Here is a 17,486-nt window from a genome sequence, read left to right as displayed (position 1 = left end):
TGCACATGCTCTTCCCACTCCATAGACTCTCTTTCCTCCCCTATTTACCTATTAATTCCTACTCCCTCTTTAGGCCTCAGCTCAAGCCTTTTTTCTTTTTAAGGTCACATCCTATTGGAATTCCTACCCCATGGTAAAACAATCAGCGTTATGTAATTCAAATAGAAAATATTTTCATCAAATGCACTGAAATATGACTTTAAGTCAACCTAGAACCTCTAATATAAGCACAGAGTTCTCCACCCCCCCCCCACCGCTTTTTTTTTAACAATTAGTTCCTATTCTCACCTCAGTGATACTGGACCTCACTATCTGCACTTGTCAGATAGATTTTCCTTGAAAAGATAGGTTTCTACATTCCCATAGACGTGCTGAAAAGCAGACAGATGCAAAGTTTCATCGTGCCTCTGGAATTGCTTTTTATATAACTTGTATATAGAAAATAACCCATATCTTGTGGGAAAAGTTACAGAGCCTAAAATCTGACTAAAACAGTTGCCAGTCACACAGATTAGAATAGATCCTGTTTCTGGTCTTGAAAATACTTTTTTTTTTTTTAAGATGGGGCAAAGAGAAGTTACATTATGGGTCATTAAAAAAAAGAAACCTGAAGTATGACAGACTACTTTTTGATTCATCACTAACATGGCAGTGGTTAATATTCAATATGGCTACAAATCGTGTGCTGTAATGTAAAGGTAGATTTAGTCCTGCGCTGCCACGAGTTAACTGTGTAATCTTCATTCTGTTCTCTAATAGGTAACGTTAAGCGATTATACAGTACAAGCACTAAGATTCTATAAGCTTACTGCTTTTGAAACAGGGCTAGACTTTTTCACCAGTCTCATTGTTGTCCTATACAATTTGCAGCCTCTATGTTATATGTCAGAAAATTAGTAGGCTTCTTATATTGTTCAGTGCCTAGGGCTTTCCCAATACATTGTTCTGTATTAGAGATTCAGACCGCTCCTGTGCTGGAGGAATTCACTGAGGGCTGTTTCTATGTGCATTATCTCACTTGAGTCTCAGGTTATTTAAGCATTTTACAAAGGAAGAAAACGGGTCTTGGAAAGTTAAATATCCTGCTCAAGGTCACATGATTGGCAAAATGGCAAAACTAAAATAACCCCAGACATTATAATTCCAATAATTTTTCTGTTGTGCTAGAAATAGCCTACAAGTTTCATGTGGCCAACATTCCAGAGGTGAAATTAAAACGACATCCTTTTATTTGTTATCAAATATTTTTAAGTCTCACAATACAGGAAGAAATAAAATGTTGCTCATGGCTAGGAAAGGCTTACAGTCTTACTGAGAGACATTGCATTAAAAAGATCACAAACATTATTTTCCACACAAATATCTATGTTTGAGCTGCTAAAAAGGAGAGTCCCTAACTGATGACCTGAAGCAAAAGTGACAGTTTGCCTTCTGTGATCCATGAAATTAAACTTTTTTCCAGAGACTTCATCTTTCTCTTTCTTTGCCGTAGGCCCAGCCTCATTGAGCTTGCCTTGTGTTGCCTTTATGTGTATTTAACTTGTCAAGGCAAACAGAGGGTTTTTCAATGGTTACAGCATAAACCCAAACCTCTAATTTTATAAACTAAAAGCAGATCACAAGAACAAGTAGGGTGTTCGGGCACAGTTGTTGCTTAACTTTCTCACATTGAACAAAGACATAATTTATTCGTCCCTACACATGATTTTTCTGAATAATTTCTGCACGTATATGTTGTACACATGCCACATATTCAGGAAACCAAGATAAACTGCAGCTTTAGTGGTCCTGGGTCTCTTTAACAGTCCCACCTGGAATTCTGCCCTGGGGAACATGGTTTCCTCTCCATGTTTTCAGTTCTATTGCCCATTTCCCCATCTCAGATAAGATATATATATGCATCGATGTTTAAATATTTAAATTTTTAACTTACTGATACTACAACTACTTTTTGCACAATTCTTTGTGGTTATAAAATTCAGTAGCTTAACTGAATCTCACGACACCCTCATATAGCAATTGACCGCCACCGCCCTCCCCATTTTACATACGAGGGCACAGCCCAAGGCAGTAAGTGTCTAACCTGACTAAAGTTAAGCAGCTTGCAATTTTCAGAACTGGAAACGAAGGCCAGGATATCTTACTACAGCCTCCTTATGTGTTTCACTAATCCTTACATAGTACGTAAGTGACATTAGAGTTTGATTTGGGCATTTTATTGCAATAAGCCTATGGCATTTAAAAAACCTATATAACTCCAACAGTATTTAATATTAATGAATCATTTTTGTTAGGCTGTTGCCTGGTACACTCCTATTCACTGGAAGCAAGCGTGGGAGAAATTAGAGACCGACATTGAATTTGACAGAAGCTCGATAGTGAGTTCAACATCTCGAAGGCACATGTTTCATTGGCCAGCAGCTCCAACAACTATCGAAAAACAAGATCAATCTAAGACAGGTTCCTCCAAATGTCAGGTGGAACATGTTCAAGCTTTTCTTAAGAGGTAAAACTTGCTTGAGTTTTTTAAATTGAGTTCTTCCCATGGTTAGTAAGTGAGCAGGTGGGAGTGACTGGGTGTCAGGCAGCTGTGTGATGAATAGGTAAATCAATAATGACCCCCAAACTCCTATAGGACCATAAAAAACATAATAATTTTTGTTTTAAAATATAAAGAACACAAAGCAAGTAGGGAAATACCCATGGGACCGGCTGGCGATTTCTGCTAGGTGAGACTGAGACCCCTCTGGCCATTGCATTTCCTGATGGTGCTGCTGTGAGAGGCACGGCCTTGAGTCTTCAGCAGGGCTCAGGTGGAGGGAGATTTGCAGTATCTAGAATTTTCATCTTGGATCAGGAGCTAGCTGTGGCTAACGGTGTAGAATTTATGTTTTTCATTTGTAGGCAAATGTTTCTAATGTGATAAAGGGGTTGCCCACAAAGTCTAGGAAAGCCACATTCTCTGCTCATGCAAAATGCTCATTCCACTCTCTCTGAGCCTTTACTACTAGTGCCACTGTGTGAAGTGCCTTTGGGGTTCAATTTGGGCTTAATTTTTCTTTTACAGAGAAAAAGAAATCCCACCAACCCTTTTTCCCAATCGCAGCCCTTGGTGCCACAGCCCTAATGTCCCTGCCCATCCCTACTGTCCTCTGATTGATCCTCACGACACCGGCATGGCTGGACGCAGCTTAGACACACAGCCCAGGTCTCAGTCAGCCGGGCCCAGTCCAGCCCAGGTAAGTCAAAGGGAGAGTAAGTGGAGAGTAAGTGAGGGTGTGTGTGTGTGTGTGTAGAACTGGTGAAAAGGGGATTAAGTGGTAAAAAGTCACTAATTATTAAAAGCTGTTCGTATCCTCAAGCATAGATGGTTCCTAAAGCAAGTACTGTAAGCTGTTCACATTTGCACAGTGTCTCCTACTATTCCTGGTAGATTTCTGCTGAATAAATCAATGACTCAAAAGAATAGCATGGCCAGCAAGAATGCATGAGACTCTTGAGGTCCCATCAGGAGGATATTTTGTTTTTCATTAGGCAGGATGAACTGGTCCTACAAGTTAGGCTGTGCTGAAAAATATCCATCTTTTACAAACATATGCTAATACTAATCCCAAATCCTTATTCTTTTTTGACCAGATACTTCTTAAGACCTATAAGTAAAGCTTTTAAAGTTGGCATTATTAGCCAAGGATCTGTTCATGGATTTCTGAAAGTCCATGAATATGCTAAATTTGGAGCAGAAATGTATGTCAACGTGATGTTTTCTGGGTAGAGAGCTCCATGAGTTTCACCAGATGCCCCCAAATGTTTCAGAAGAACTGATTAGACCAAGTGCCAGATCCTAAGCTGTGAAGAAATACTTGCATACAGCAGCTATGTGCTGGTGAAGTTATGACTTGCAAACTTAGATTTAGCAGAGGGATGCTTTTTTAAATGAAATCTTGAGCAGAATCCCAATGTATAAAGTGGGTAAAAGCAGAGCTGTCCAAGTTGAAGAGGAGTGATTCCCACTACCTGTTACACCCATCTTCTTCCCTGCTCTCCCGTGATCTTTGAGGCACCTATCTGGAATCACAGTATGAAACACACCATGTTAGTATGCTGACATATTGTTGGGACATAGCACCCCCAAAATAATACCTTTTGGAAGTCGAATGATGGAAAATTTATAAATTCCTGAACACACTCCATTTCGTAAAATTAAGTGCCCTGTGTCTTTGTGCCTGAGGTTCTTCATCTGCAAAGAGACTGGGTCTGAAATTTAAAGGGCTCCTTCAGCAGCAGGTTTTATGTACGTGGAATACATAGTTTTATTTTGTATAGAGCACGTGTAGTACTTCATGACTTACACTTGAGATTTTTCAAAAAATGCCTTCATGTTTTTCTCCAATTAATGTAGCCTTCACCGTCTTCCTCATTCTGAGCAACTTGTTTTCCAAAGAAATTTGATTCCAGATTTTTCCTGATGCACCTTTCTGTGGTGATGGCAACTCACTATGATTATTCAGTAATTTTTGTTATTCAACACAAAACATTTCACTTCATCTGTATATCCTGTAATAATAATTTTAAAAGCGAGCTTCTTTAATACTTTCAAGGCCTCTGTTCATCATTACATACCGTTAAATTTTTCTATTCATTAAATTTTCAATATTAACGGATGTACATCAGAATTGTAAGAGCTTTTCTTTGATTTCAGTTGAGAAAGATGGGCCACAAAGAGACAGGTGTTATGAATGATTCATTGATCATTGACTGGATAACAGCAAACCTTGAATCACCAATTCACTTCCTTGAAAGAACATAACATGGTTCACCAAGGGACAGTTACCTGGTTTGTTAATTAGCCATCCTCTTTTTAATTTGCCTGCACTGGACTATTAGATATCATTAGCGCACTCCTCAATAAGTGACAAAGAAAAAAAGAGATAAAACAAAAATTCATCAGTTTCACTCATAGTCTCTTCCATCCTGCTCCTGTCCCCCTCACTAACAAACAGACTAGTTGGCTAAGTTACGGAAGAATCTTAGTTGCATGTGACTCTTCTGCCTGGGACCAGCTGCCTTGTTTTTGACTGTGCCTCTCAAATATGTTATGGAGGCGCCTAGAGACTAACAATTCAGATAATTTTAAAGAAACATCTGCATATAATATGCCTAACTTATGCCAACACATTTTGTTTTTAAAAATATGTGAAGATACAGAAGGTATAGAGGATAATGTTAAGAACACTGATGTATTACTCCTTCCAGATGAATGCACGTCAACCTTGTGTAATATGCTTCACGTTACCAAGAAAAGCCGGATAAATCTGAAATCCCCTTTGATCCTCTTTTGAGTTCTGATGTGAAATTGGAATAAGTCATTATGGTCATCATTTTCATATTGATATATTCCAGTGTATTAGTTATAATATAGTTCATCAGAGCTCAGTCATTTCCAAGAGCATCTCATGGCAGAGATGGCTGATTACTGCCTCTAAACCATTATTCCTTTAGACACAAGACCCAAAGGTCCAGGGAAACCTAGACTCGGCCACCAAGAATAAAGCCTGTTCTTCACAGTCTCTGCTGCATCTAAGCAAGACCGTGTATCTGCATTGTGTGTAACGGGATGTGAGCAGAAATGGTGTACAGGACATCTGGGTCACGCACATGGACCATGTGCTCCCCTGTGTCTCCACCGTGATGTTTACAGTGCTGGAGCTGCCATCTCGCAGCCCAGGGATGAAGCCATATGTTGAGGATGGAAACGGCATCCTAAATGCCCTGCACTGGCACCGCTCCAGACCAAGTGAGAGAGAAATAACCTAGTTAGGCCGCTGTTATGTCTGACCAGATGGCCCACACAGGATCGCTACCATTTAGTTTCACTTAACAGACTGCTGGTCAAAAAGCAAACAAAAATCTCAACTAGAAAGGACATTTTAAAGATAATTAGGTAAATTTGAACACAGAATGAATATTAGATGTCGACCAGTCATTGTTCTTTCCTTAGATGTGTTCACTGTGTTGGGGTTATATCGGCTGTTCTTAGATTCATGCAGAGATCTTTACTGAATTCCTACTGGTTTGGTGCGATGTAAGCGTAGATAGATAAACAAAGATAGTGCGAGTATGGTAAAGGGTTAATTCTGAGTCTAGGTGACAGGTATACAGATGTAGTCATATAATTCTGTCATACTTTCCGTATGTTTGGAATTTGCCACAATAAAATTTTGGAAAAATAAACAAGAAAGGCATCTTTAGTAGAATGTGGTGTGCACTTGGAGCTATGAGAGCACAGAGGCAAGGCACTGACTGCAGCCTCAAAGGTTCACTTTGGGGAAGGAGAAAGACCCTTTAACAAAGCATATGGGTTTGCCCTGCGTGGCCACTATTATTCCCATGCCTTGTGAGAACGTGCTCTCTTCTCACGGAGATTGGCTGACAAATTGTGGACAACTTGGTCAATCTTCTTCTGTCACTCGAGTTAAATGGAAGAAACTAGTCTGAAGAGAGTATCCTGCAGACACTGCTTTAAGCTAACAGCGTGGGGGTGTGCGCCGTTTAATGCACTGTGTTTTCACAGTGTCTAGCACACCTGCCTGTCATCAGTGATCCATGCTGCACCCGGCAATGGACTTGACAGCTGCAACCAACTCCCATACAAATGTTATTATAGTAATCACAGTGATAATGTTCCTTTGTTTCTGACGGTTGCAAAGCCATACTTTTAAAAGTCAATCTGCTGGAAAACAAATGAAACGAGAACATAGATAACATTATGCAGGAATGAAACAGTTAAAATCTTGTCAGTGTAAGCTCTATGTTAAGGTCACATTTATGGAATTTTACTTTCGTTAGACTGTGGGTCTGACTAATTACAGTTCAATAGATCCAGCTTATCTGTCCTGAGATCAAAGTATTTTTTCCCAATAAGAGTATACTTCCAATCCACAATGGTAACAAAGGGAAAAAAACACAAGTTTGAAGTAAATTTTCTTTCTGCATCCTTCATGTGAGTATTTGTTCTGTTTACTCGTGTCTAGACCTGCATTGCATTGTTTACGTTTAGCAGATTAAGAATTTGCAATGTTGAACATCACTTCTGTATGACTGGCCAGATTTTTAGTTAATATTATATATATATCATATATAATATAATAAATATAATAATATATATAAATAATACTGCTATGTATAGTTATGTGTATACTGATATATATATTAAACAGTATAACTACAAATTGTATGAATTGATATATAGAAATTTTTAAACAAAAACTCTGACTATCCTGTGATATACAGAAGCCAATTACTTGGACCTCTTAGAATCAGACTGAGTAAAAAATAATTACTTGAAGGAACACTACAAAACGCCAAGCGTTTCTGTTCATTTTTTGTTATCAAATAGTAGCATCGAAAAAAGCAGGAGCTCTTTTATAAAGAGAAATTATATTACATCATATTCAAAAGTAATGCTTTTTCTCTTCTGTCGCTTTGCTTTCAGAAAATTCAGATTGCAATATCATAATTCTGTAGGACTTTCTCTTTTTTTTAAGAAAATAGACAAGTGAGAACCATTTATGTGTCTCTTCTTACAGCTGAAATAAAGGCTTTTTAATGACCATATAAAGAATTCTAAAATATTAGTTCTAATGACAGGGTGATTGGGTAACTTCATGACTAGATCTTTTATTTCAAAACATTTCAACATTACAAAACAGAAGTATTTTAAATTAATTGCCCTTGAGTTATGAAAGATTGTAATCTCGTTTATGGAAATACGTCATTAATGATCCATTTCTTCACACAAGTAAAAAAAAATTACTATTTTAGGAAGTCACAGTATTCAGATTAAAGTTACTAGGTGCTAAACATTCCAGGCTCAAATAACCCAAGAAACTACCATCGTTTACTGGAGTTGAAACAAACACCGCTACCGCTGACAATCCTAGCGTTGAATCTCAAGAAATTACAGGCGGAAATTTTCTATAAGTGTTTTCTAGGTCTAAACTATAGTACTTAGCTGAAGAACAAGCTTTCAGAGTGCAGTTTAAAACCTTCATCCCCAGGCTAGTCAGTCTGGAAGGACACACATAAAATATTTACAAGATGTGTTTCATGCCAACACGTTGCTCCAGAAGATGAGAAGTGATGACTAGATTGTTCTTCGAGCTAAACCACCGCCTGTGGTAAGGAAGGTATTTTAGAAGCTTGTTTATATTCCAGGTCCATAACTCACTATTCAGAAAGTGCACACTCTCATCAGAACAGCATCCCGATTCACTGGATTTAGAAACCTGCTAGCAGCCAAGAGAATCATTGTGTCTCAGCAGAAACACCCTATGTTTTTGTTAATCTTCCTTGCAGATCACAATTTCACATCCAGCTTCTGGATGTTGGGGGTTGTTTTTGTTTTTGTTTTTGTTTTCGTTTTTGCAGTCAAATACTAACAATTTAACCTGATAGTCCTCCTGAGCTCACAGAGGAGAGTGAGGTATGAAGGAGGAGCTTTCCTGCAGTGGTTTTTTCCAGAGAAGCTCACTGTTGCCTGGACCTAGAATATTGTTTTTCTTTCCTCTCTTTTATTTTACAGGAATAAAAAAAATCTTATCTCAGGGCTAAAAGTAATTTGTGATCGGGATCGTCTGTTCCAGCACTATTTCCATTTGATACGCTGGTTTTTTTTTTAATTAAACAAATTGCATTTAAACCAAGTGACTTTCAGTCCATGCCTAAGTGCATGGAAGTGAGGGAGGAGGCCAACAGTCACCTCTTTCATCACCAGGGTGGAGTCGGCCAAACTGGCGGGCCAGGCAGCATCAGCTTCTGTCCACACAACCTCCTCATACATCCCTCTTGGTGAAGACTTATTCCTGTACCTCCCTCCTCTAGCTACCTCATCGTTACGGCTGCCACAACTGTAGAAAGCACTTGAGGAATTTTACAGGCTGGTAAAATTATTCTGCAACCTCACTTTTAAAAAATATATCTTCCAGACATTTCTCCTCTCCAAGTTTTGATTAATTGTATCTTGAAATGCATGCTTCCTTTTAAAATGAGTCATTGAAAACTTGGCCTTAATAATCAAATAATACTTTCCAAGTAGTATTAAAACACCTTGGTTCAAGTTACCGTTAAATACTGTTCTTAAACCTTAGATTTCTTTCAAATGAAAGATAATCCTTTTGTTGTTAGTTTGTTCCAAGGTTTGTTTCAATGTGAGAAATTAATGCTTGGAATATTGGTGAATCCTGCCCAATCCCCTTAACCCCTGCTTTTTTGGGTTTGCAGAGACCAAGAAAAAATAAGACGTCTGAGTTACAAAAGTAATAGGCAGTCAATTCAACTTTTAAAGGTAAGTAGCAGTATTGCAAATTTGCCTTCTTTGCAGAAAAATAATGACTAAAATAATTTGTAGCTACGTCTTTAAGAGCCATCAGAACACGGATTATTCTCATGTATTCTGTAGTGATTAATATTCTGTTAAATATTTATGTTGCTTTTGGAGTCATCTGTTTCTGTCTTCCTTGTTGTATGATAAACTTTCTAAGAATGGGAAACAAGGAAATAGCACATCTTTACTTTTTGCCTAATATCCTCGTCCTGTCCTTGGTGGTTAAGAGTGACTGAAACCCAGAGTCACTTCAAATACTAAAAACTCTATTCTGCAACCATGCTAATACCTTTCAATTCCTATAAGCAACAGATTATTAACAGTTTAGCAGAAATCATTCTGGTTAAAGAGACTGCAGAAGCTTGGTAGTTGTGTATCTTCTGAGCAGTGATGAAGGGGAAAATTAGGAACTCTGGCCTCTGCTAATCTTCCGGCATTGCCTCATCTTTTTCATGATGATATCAACATCTAAGTAATTGAGGAAGAAGATCTCAACGGCTTTCTGTCTTACAAGTGGTTGTGTTTAAACTCTTCCCCAAAGACCTGGTGACTAGGCAATTTTTGGTCAGGGAATCCTTTTGTTCAGAATCCTTTTCTAGTTGACATTCTTCACTGCCCTAGTCCAATACCTGATCTATTTATATTTCTTCTTGCTCTTTTTTTAAAACATCTTTTATTGATTTATAATCATTTTACAATGTTGTGTCAAATTCCAGTGTAGAGCACAATTTTTCAGTTACACATGAACATATACATATATTCATTGTCACATTTTTTTCCTCTGTGAGCTACCATAAGATCTTGTATATATTTCCCTGTGCTATACAGTAAATCTTGTTTATCTATTCTACATTTTGAAATCCCAGTCCATCCCTTCCCACCCCCCAACCCCTTGGGAACCACAAGTTTGTAATCTATGTCTATGAGTCTGTTTCTGTTTTGTATTTGTTTTTTTTGTTTGTTTGTTTGTTTGTTTTTAGATTCCACATATGAGCGATCTCATATGGTATTTTTCTTTCTCTTTCTGGCTTATTTCACTTAGAATGACATTCTCCAGGAACATCCATGTTGCTGCAAATGGCATTATGTTGTCGATTTTTATGGCTGAGTAGTATTCCATTGTATAAACATACATCTTCTTTATCCAGTCACCTGTTGATGGACATTTAGGCTGTTTCCATGTCTTGCTCTTTTTTCTGACTAGACTTTAGATTCATTCCTTGATTTAAGAATAAAACTACAGCCACCTGATTCGTAACTTGTTAGTATTCTGGACTCTGCTGGCGGCAATCACTTAACTTTACTCCTCTACACAGCGTGCTGGCCTTTTGTGGTTCCCCCAGCTCCCACATCTGTGTACCAACCTTTCAAGTTTTCTCTGATTGCTCAGCTGTCCAATTTCTCTTGGCTTTTCTCTCCTAGATTATCCCTAGTCATCATCTTCTGTTTTTCTGGAGGTGACCTGCACTTTTACAAGTCCACTCTCTCCCTTTCTACAGCATCATTATCCTCCAGCTTCCAACTGCTTAAAAATGTGATGGCTATGCCTTCCTTCCTGTTGTTCTGAGAAGCCTTCTTCTCAGACACTTCTTATAGGACACTGGGACTGTAAATGGACTTATTCCAACCACTTCATTTTAAGGTGAAAGAAACAGAAATCTGTAAGGACAAGTTACCAAAATTCACCTAGTAATCAACCACAGCGCCAAGATTAAACTAAAGGTTTATTTTATTGCAAACAGCTGGAGAATCCAGCCTTGGCCCCCACTGATATAATCTCTGTTCCCAGAAGTATCTACACCAGGATCCATTTCTTCCAGTTGGCACAGCCCTGAGCAGGGTGTCCTTGGAATGCCAAGGATGGGATCTGGAATCTGTCACAGGCATTAGCAACCAGCATGTCTACAGTTCAAGTACCCTTCACTTCCTGTAGCCAGAAGGGACTTCTACTCAGGACTGAACATGCAGACAAGTTGGAAAGGGGGACATTTTATTACATACAAAAATGAGGATTTTTTGTTACTGTTGGTTTTGGTTGGGAAAAAAATGTTCTGGATCCTCTCATAGGATATTGAATAACATAATTTTGGCAAAAGTTTTTTAGTCTTTGTTGGTCTTCCTCAGTCATTATTTTGCTTGACTACCATGGTCACGAATTTGTTCACTGAGCCTCTCTGTGGGAGATTCTTTGGTAGTTCTGATTGTGTGTGGTTGGTTTTTGTTTTGTTTTGTTTTGTTTTGTTTTTAACCCACACTGTTTTGAAAAGTTCTAGGCTTCTTGAGATGCCTTCCTTCTGTCTTCTCAGAGCCTCTACCCCCCATCAGGTGGACATCTTTAGAATGGTCCATCAGTGTACTCTCAGAATATTTCTGAAGCCTTTCCTTCAGTATTGCAGTCAGCTTCTGAGCCTGGAGAGTCGGTTCATGGAGAGCTGTTCAGAGACAAAGCCATCGTGCAGTGCTCACTGGTACTCATGACCACTCCTTGGTGACTCGTATTGTTATGCACTCATACAGCATTTCATGATTTTCACATTATCTTGTTTGAGCCTATGAGGTAGGCAGTGCTGGTATCATTTCTGTTTTATGATTGAAGAAACTTCAGGTCAGTGAGATTCAGTGACTCACCCAAAGTCACTTAGATAGTACGTGGCAGAGTTAAGACTAGAATCTTAGCCTAATGCCAGTGCTTTGCCACACCTCTCTGCCAATCAAGCATTAAGATTATCTTTGCCTTACTGACCCCCTCAACTTGTTGGAATGGCAAAAACAGCACACATTTAGAAGTAGGACTAGAAAAAGACATTTTCATTCATGAAAAAAAAAGGAGTTGGGTACCATGAGAATCTTAAGACCTCTCCATACACCCAAAAAGATTCAAGTCCTATCTTCAAAATTGCTAACTGAAGAGTGTCAATTATTGGTACAAACACAACACATCAAAGTTTAATCTCAAGAGTCTTTGACTCCTAATTGCATTCTTACGTTAATCACGTTTCTAAGCTACCAGTGAATAAATCCATGCAGTTGCACTTGGAGTCACAGCTCTCAAATGCCCTCTTTGGTCAGAACTTTGCAAGGAATGTGTGAGACCTTCTGCTGTCTGACTAATGGGCAGTGCAGATGGGTGATGCCACAGAAGGCTGCAGAAGCAACTTCCCACAGGTTAAAGTAGAGAACTCTGGAAAAGCCAAGCAATTTCGCTTCGTGTCTGCCACCTGCCATAGGAACTCCCAGACTTGCTAGGACACACTGAGGAATCTAGGGCAGAGAAGAAAGAGGGGAAAAGGAACAGGGGCAGAAGTGGGACTTGCATATCACCAGCAGTGTCCTCAAGGATGTGAAATTGCTTAGGACCAGGGAAGGCAGCGCCAAAATGGCAGACATGGGATGTTGAGTTCACAACTGGCAAAAGCTCCTGTACTTACAAGGCACGCCTGTGTATTGCACTGGGCACTCCTAGTGAAGTCCTGGTGATGGAGTCCTTCCATGAGCCGAGCTGCGTTCACACATCACCCACTGTTCTGAGTGGTCCAGACTGGACAACTCAAACATGGAGTGTATTTCTCGGACCCTGGCAGGAACTTTCCATTAGCAATTTCTCCTCTTGGAGCCAGTTATTATGAGTGAAGAGTCAATATTTAACAGCACAGAAAAGGAGGACTAATTTTTTTAATTGTTTAGTTTGTTTTTAATTGAAATATAGTTGCTGTACAATGTTATATAAGTTACAGGTGTACAGTAATAGTGATTCACAATTTTTAAAGGTTCTACTCCATTTATAGTGATTATAAAATATTGGCTGTATTTCCTGTGTTGTACAATATATCTTTGTAGCATATTTTATATGTAATAGTTTGTACCTCAATCCTCTACCCCTACATGGCCCCTCCCAACCCTTCTAGTGGTAACCACTAGCTTGTTTTCTACATCTGTGAGGCAGCTTCTTTTTTGTTTTATTCACTAGTTTGTTTTATTTTTTAGATACCATTTTGCAAGTGATATCATACAGTGTTTGTCCTTCTCTGTCTTATTTCACTTAGCATAATGCCAGGAGGACTAATATTTAATCCTCTTTAATATGAAACCTTGCTAAAGGAGTTTTGAAAGTCTAATGATTAAATTTTCTGATGTCAGTGTTTTCTATCTATATTTTGTTGTATATTCCTTCCATCCATGTACTAATCTTTTTCTCCTCTCAGCCCTGAAAGTGGTCTGTTTCCAAAGTTCTTTACTCGGTTGAAATTTCATGAATGTTTGTTTCCCATAACCTTCTTCCTTTGAAGTCGGTCAGCCACCCTGGAATCCTCTGTCTTCCCAACCTCACCTAAGTGTGTCACAGTTAGGTTGTACAGGAGGAGTAAAAAGACCTGCGATCTCGACTCTCCACCGTGGTGGGTCAGCGGTATTCCATAGCTTAAAGGAAACCAAATGTCTGTGCAGATGTCTCCAGCTCCATTTCCACAGAGGAGGACATAAACGTCTCAGGCTGAGAAGTCTCCTGCTAGGACTCCCAGAAAAAAACTCAAGCAGTTGCACACGGAGAAACAAAACTTTCTCTTCTTTGTTATATTTTTATGTGTGTTAGTTGGTATATATTAAATCTGCAGCACATCTGAGATGTTTAATGGAAAAGATAATTAGGTTCTACTCAAGTACCACCAAGAAGGATCTGAAGGGTGTGAACATTTAGAAATGACTCATTAAGCTGATTGTCTCAGAATCATTTTGATCTTCATATTTAAGGCCAGAAATAAACAGCATCCGTGACCAGCTAGGGAAATAGCTAAGTTGCTTAGGAGTCAAAGAACCTTGCATATCATAAATCAGCATTAGAACAGGAACCTCAATGAGCACACACATCACAAAGCTGAGTTAGAAGGAGGAAAAAAAATGAGTAATCCTTTCACCCTGGCAAAAGGTGAGGCATCAGAGAATAATTTCCTCCCTCCTGTTATTGTCCTCCATCCATGAGTATGTTCTGGAGCTGCTGTTTCCTGGCCTTAAGTCTAGTGTGAAGGAAGGACTCTGATCATCTCTGCTTTATTTTGCTATGACAGTTTCAGCTTACCTACAGTCTGTGTTACATTTCACCGTGCATTGCCGTTTTATCTTTTGCTCAGGACGATAACATCCGAGTCTAGAGAACCACACAAGGATGCCTGACATGACACAGCCTGCCTTCCACACAGGACGGGAAGCCGGCAGCAAAGGAGAACGTGGTTTCTCTTAGGAAAGATCATTCCTCGGGACTTTACTGTAACTATCTCTTAAAGAAGGAGACGGAGTTTGTGGACAAGTTAAAACATTTGTTTTTCTAGGCTGCTAAGAAGAAAAACATTGTTCAAGAGCAAAACCATCCCAGTTTTCATTAAGTTTCTTAAGCACTGACTTCAGGCTTTTATACCCTGCCCAGCTGTTAGGTCTGTCTACAACTTCTGCCGTTTCTGCAGATGCGTTTTCCAAAAAGCACATGTTTCAGGAATTCTGAATCACGTGGTGTGTCTGGTCTCTACACTTAGAATCTGTCTCCTTAAAGCAGGCATTAATTTGCCTTCCTAATAACTGGAAATAATAGATGAAGTTTCTACAGAGTGGCTAGTTGGGGGGTTTTAAACCTGCCTACACTTAGCTCAGATTCAGCCAAAATCATCTCCTCTTCCACCATGTGATACTCGGTACAAAATCTCATGGACAGGGAATGCCAAGAATGTTTTAATTAAATAATCTGATGAAGCTACCTTTCTAAAAAAACTCACTTATTATTCTTTAGCAATCTTACTCTGTACCTATCAAGAGTGTAGAAGTTGAAAACCTAATGACTATGTTCATGTTTAATGCTGACCCACTTTGCAGTCAGAAGGTATGGTTGTTTCGGTCTCTGAGAACAAATCCTGTCTATGCCTTGTAGCCCAGCTTAATTTCACTTAATTTCTGTTTATTTATATGACATATTCAGGGAGATGGGGCATATACAGTCTTGGAATGTGAGAAGGAGCAAGAAAAGTGAGGATTTTCCCCCATTATACTCTGTTTGAAAAATAAAGGAACGTAAAATAACCCAAAAATCCATTAGTGGTCAACATTGAGGTTTGTTTTATTATATCCAAATATCAAGGGCCAAAAATACTTTATTTTTAAAAAGTCATGTACCGAGGGACTCAAACATATACTTATATACCAACATTTACAGCAACATTATTCATAATAGCCAAAAGGTGAAAACATCCCAGGTGTCCATCAAGAGATGAATGGACTTATAAAATCTCATATATATGCATAACAATATTATTCGTCCATTAAAGAAATAAAATTCTAATATATAGTTTAAGACGGATAAATCTTGAAAATATTATGCTAAATGAAATAAGCCAGACTCAAAAGGACAAATATTCTGATCCCATTTGTCTGAGGCACGTAGACTAGGCAATTTCACAGAAATGGACAGCACAGTACAGTTTACCAGGGGCGAGGGGAATGGGAGAAGGAGGAGTTGCTGTTCAGCAGGTACAGAGTCTCTGCTCAGGATGATGAAAAAGCTCCAGAAATAGTGATGACGGTTGCACAATATTGTGAATCTACTTAATGCCACTTAAAAACAGTTAAAATGTGGGGGAGGGTATAGCTCTGTGGTAGAGTGCGTGCTTAGCACGCATGAGGTCCAGGGTTCAATCTCTAGTACCTCCATTAAAAATAAATATATAAATCAATAAATAAGCCCCCCCAGAAAAAAATGTTTAAAAAATGGGGCTTGGGTATAGCTCAGTGGTAGAGCACATGCTTAGCATGCACAAGGTCGTGGGTTAGATGGCCAGTACCTCCATTAAACATAAATAAATAAATAAATAAATAAATAAATAAATAAATAAATAAATAAATAAAATAAACAAACAAACAAATAAACAAACCTAATTACCGCCTTCCCCCCAAAAAACAAAACCAAAAATAATTTTTTTAATAGTTAAAATAATAAACAAACAAAACTCTAATAATTCTGATCAGTATTTCCAAGATGGAAAAAAAAAAGGCATACGCCAGTCTAAAGCATCTGAGAAGACTGACATTGCTTGACAAAATAATTTGTCATGTACTTTTTGGTTTGATACAAAGAAGATTCACATGAACTCCTGCATAATGATGCAGCATAAATATTTTCTAGTCACCAGGCCACACCAATCACATTATTTCCTCGAGCCTCTGGACACTCAGGAGTAGACGTGTACATTTTCAGATAACTGTCAGTGACACCTCCTGCCACTTTGAACCATTAAGTGTGATCTTCGAATTACACGCTGGCTCGATCGTGTAGGCTCTTCTGTCTGTTCCATGTTACTATAGAAACTGTGTCGTCATGGTGCCGTCTGAGAGGGTACAATAAAAGTTAACTTATTCCGTGGCTCATAATTTCTTCCAGCTGCTGCCATTTGTGATGCTCATGTTCACATTGGGAGTATAAACATACAACCAAAAGGGTTCTGGGAACCAAAGCCAACAAGCTATCTCACCCGTGCAGGCTTGCCTCCCGACCTCCTTCCCTCAAAGATTTGTGATGGAAGCACATGAAAGAAACAGCATATGAGGCTCAGGTGTTTCCAATTATTTCCCACGTACGAGCAGAGGCCCCCTAATCCAAAACATATTGCAGCTCAAATCATCTTCATTATATTTGAAGATTGTGCAGCTTCAGGAGAACTTCGTCTGCCTACCTCTGATTCATTGACACTTCATCAATGACTAGATCTCCTCTGAGCTCTTATGTAAGAGCATGTCCTCTCTTGGTGGTCGAAAGTGTGGTACATTCAAGTATTGCTTATTTTTGTGACGCGCACTCTTAGGAAGTGTATAACCTTTTGCCCTTGCAAGAAAAAGAGAAATAAATGCTCAGCGTAGGAGATTCCTTGTCAGTGACATCACCACAGAGAGTTCCAGCACAATGCCTCGACTGTCTTCCTGCTCGGGGACTCTCTCTGAACGGTTATGGAAGGGGAAGACAGACCCACCTCTGCCGGTATAAATCATTAACTGCCTAAGTGTTAATACTCGGGCAAGACTATTCAGGGATTACAAAGAAAGAATGTGGGTTTGGAGCATTTTTTTTCCTAAA

At 38.9% G+C, this 17,486-nt stretch overlaps 1 protein-coding gene across 4 annotated transcripts in view; it reads left to right on the top strand.

Moving 5' to 3' along the window:
• Positions 1–16,786, top strand: part of LMNTD1 (lamin tail domain containing 1) — a 312,243-nt gene extending 295,457 nt beyond the window's left edge. For all 4 annotated transcript variants that reach the window (XM_064479123.1, XM_031443921.2, XM_064479122.1 and 1 more), the window contains 4 exons: positions 2,295–2,506; positions 3,068–3,239; positions 9,280–9,343; positions 14,506–16,786. In XM_064479123.1, coding sequence (XP_064335193.1) covers positions 2,295–2,506; positions 3,068–3,239; positions 9,280–9,318 — 423 coding nt within the window. In that variant the 3' untranslated portion in view covers positions 9,319–9,343; positions 14,506–16,786. The remainder of the gene's footprint in view (positions 1–2,294; positions 2,507–3,067; positions 3,240–9,279; positions 9,344–14,505) is intronic.
• The last annotated feature ends 700 nt before the right edge of the window (positions 16,787–17,486 follow it).

This window comes from Camelus dromedarius, chromosome 25, assembly GCF_036321535.1.
Source record: "Camelus dromedarius isolate mCamDro1 chromosome 25, mCamDro1.pat, whole genome shotgun sequence".
Classification (NCBI taxonomy): domain Eukaryota; kingdom Metazoa; phylum Chordata; class Mammalia; order Artiodactyla; family Camelidae; genus Camelus; species Camelus dromedarius.
This window is presented reverse-complemented; position numbering and strand designations above follow the sequence as displayed.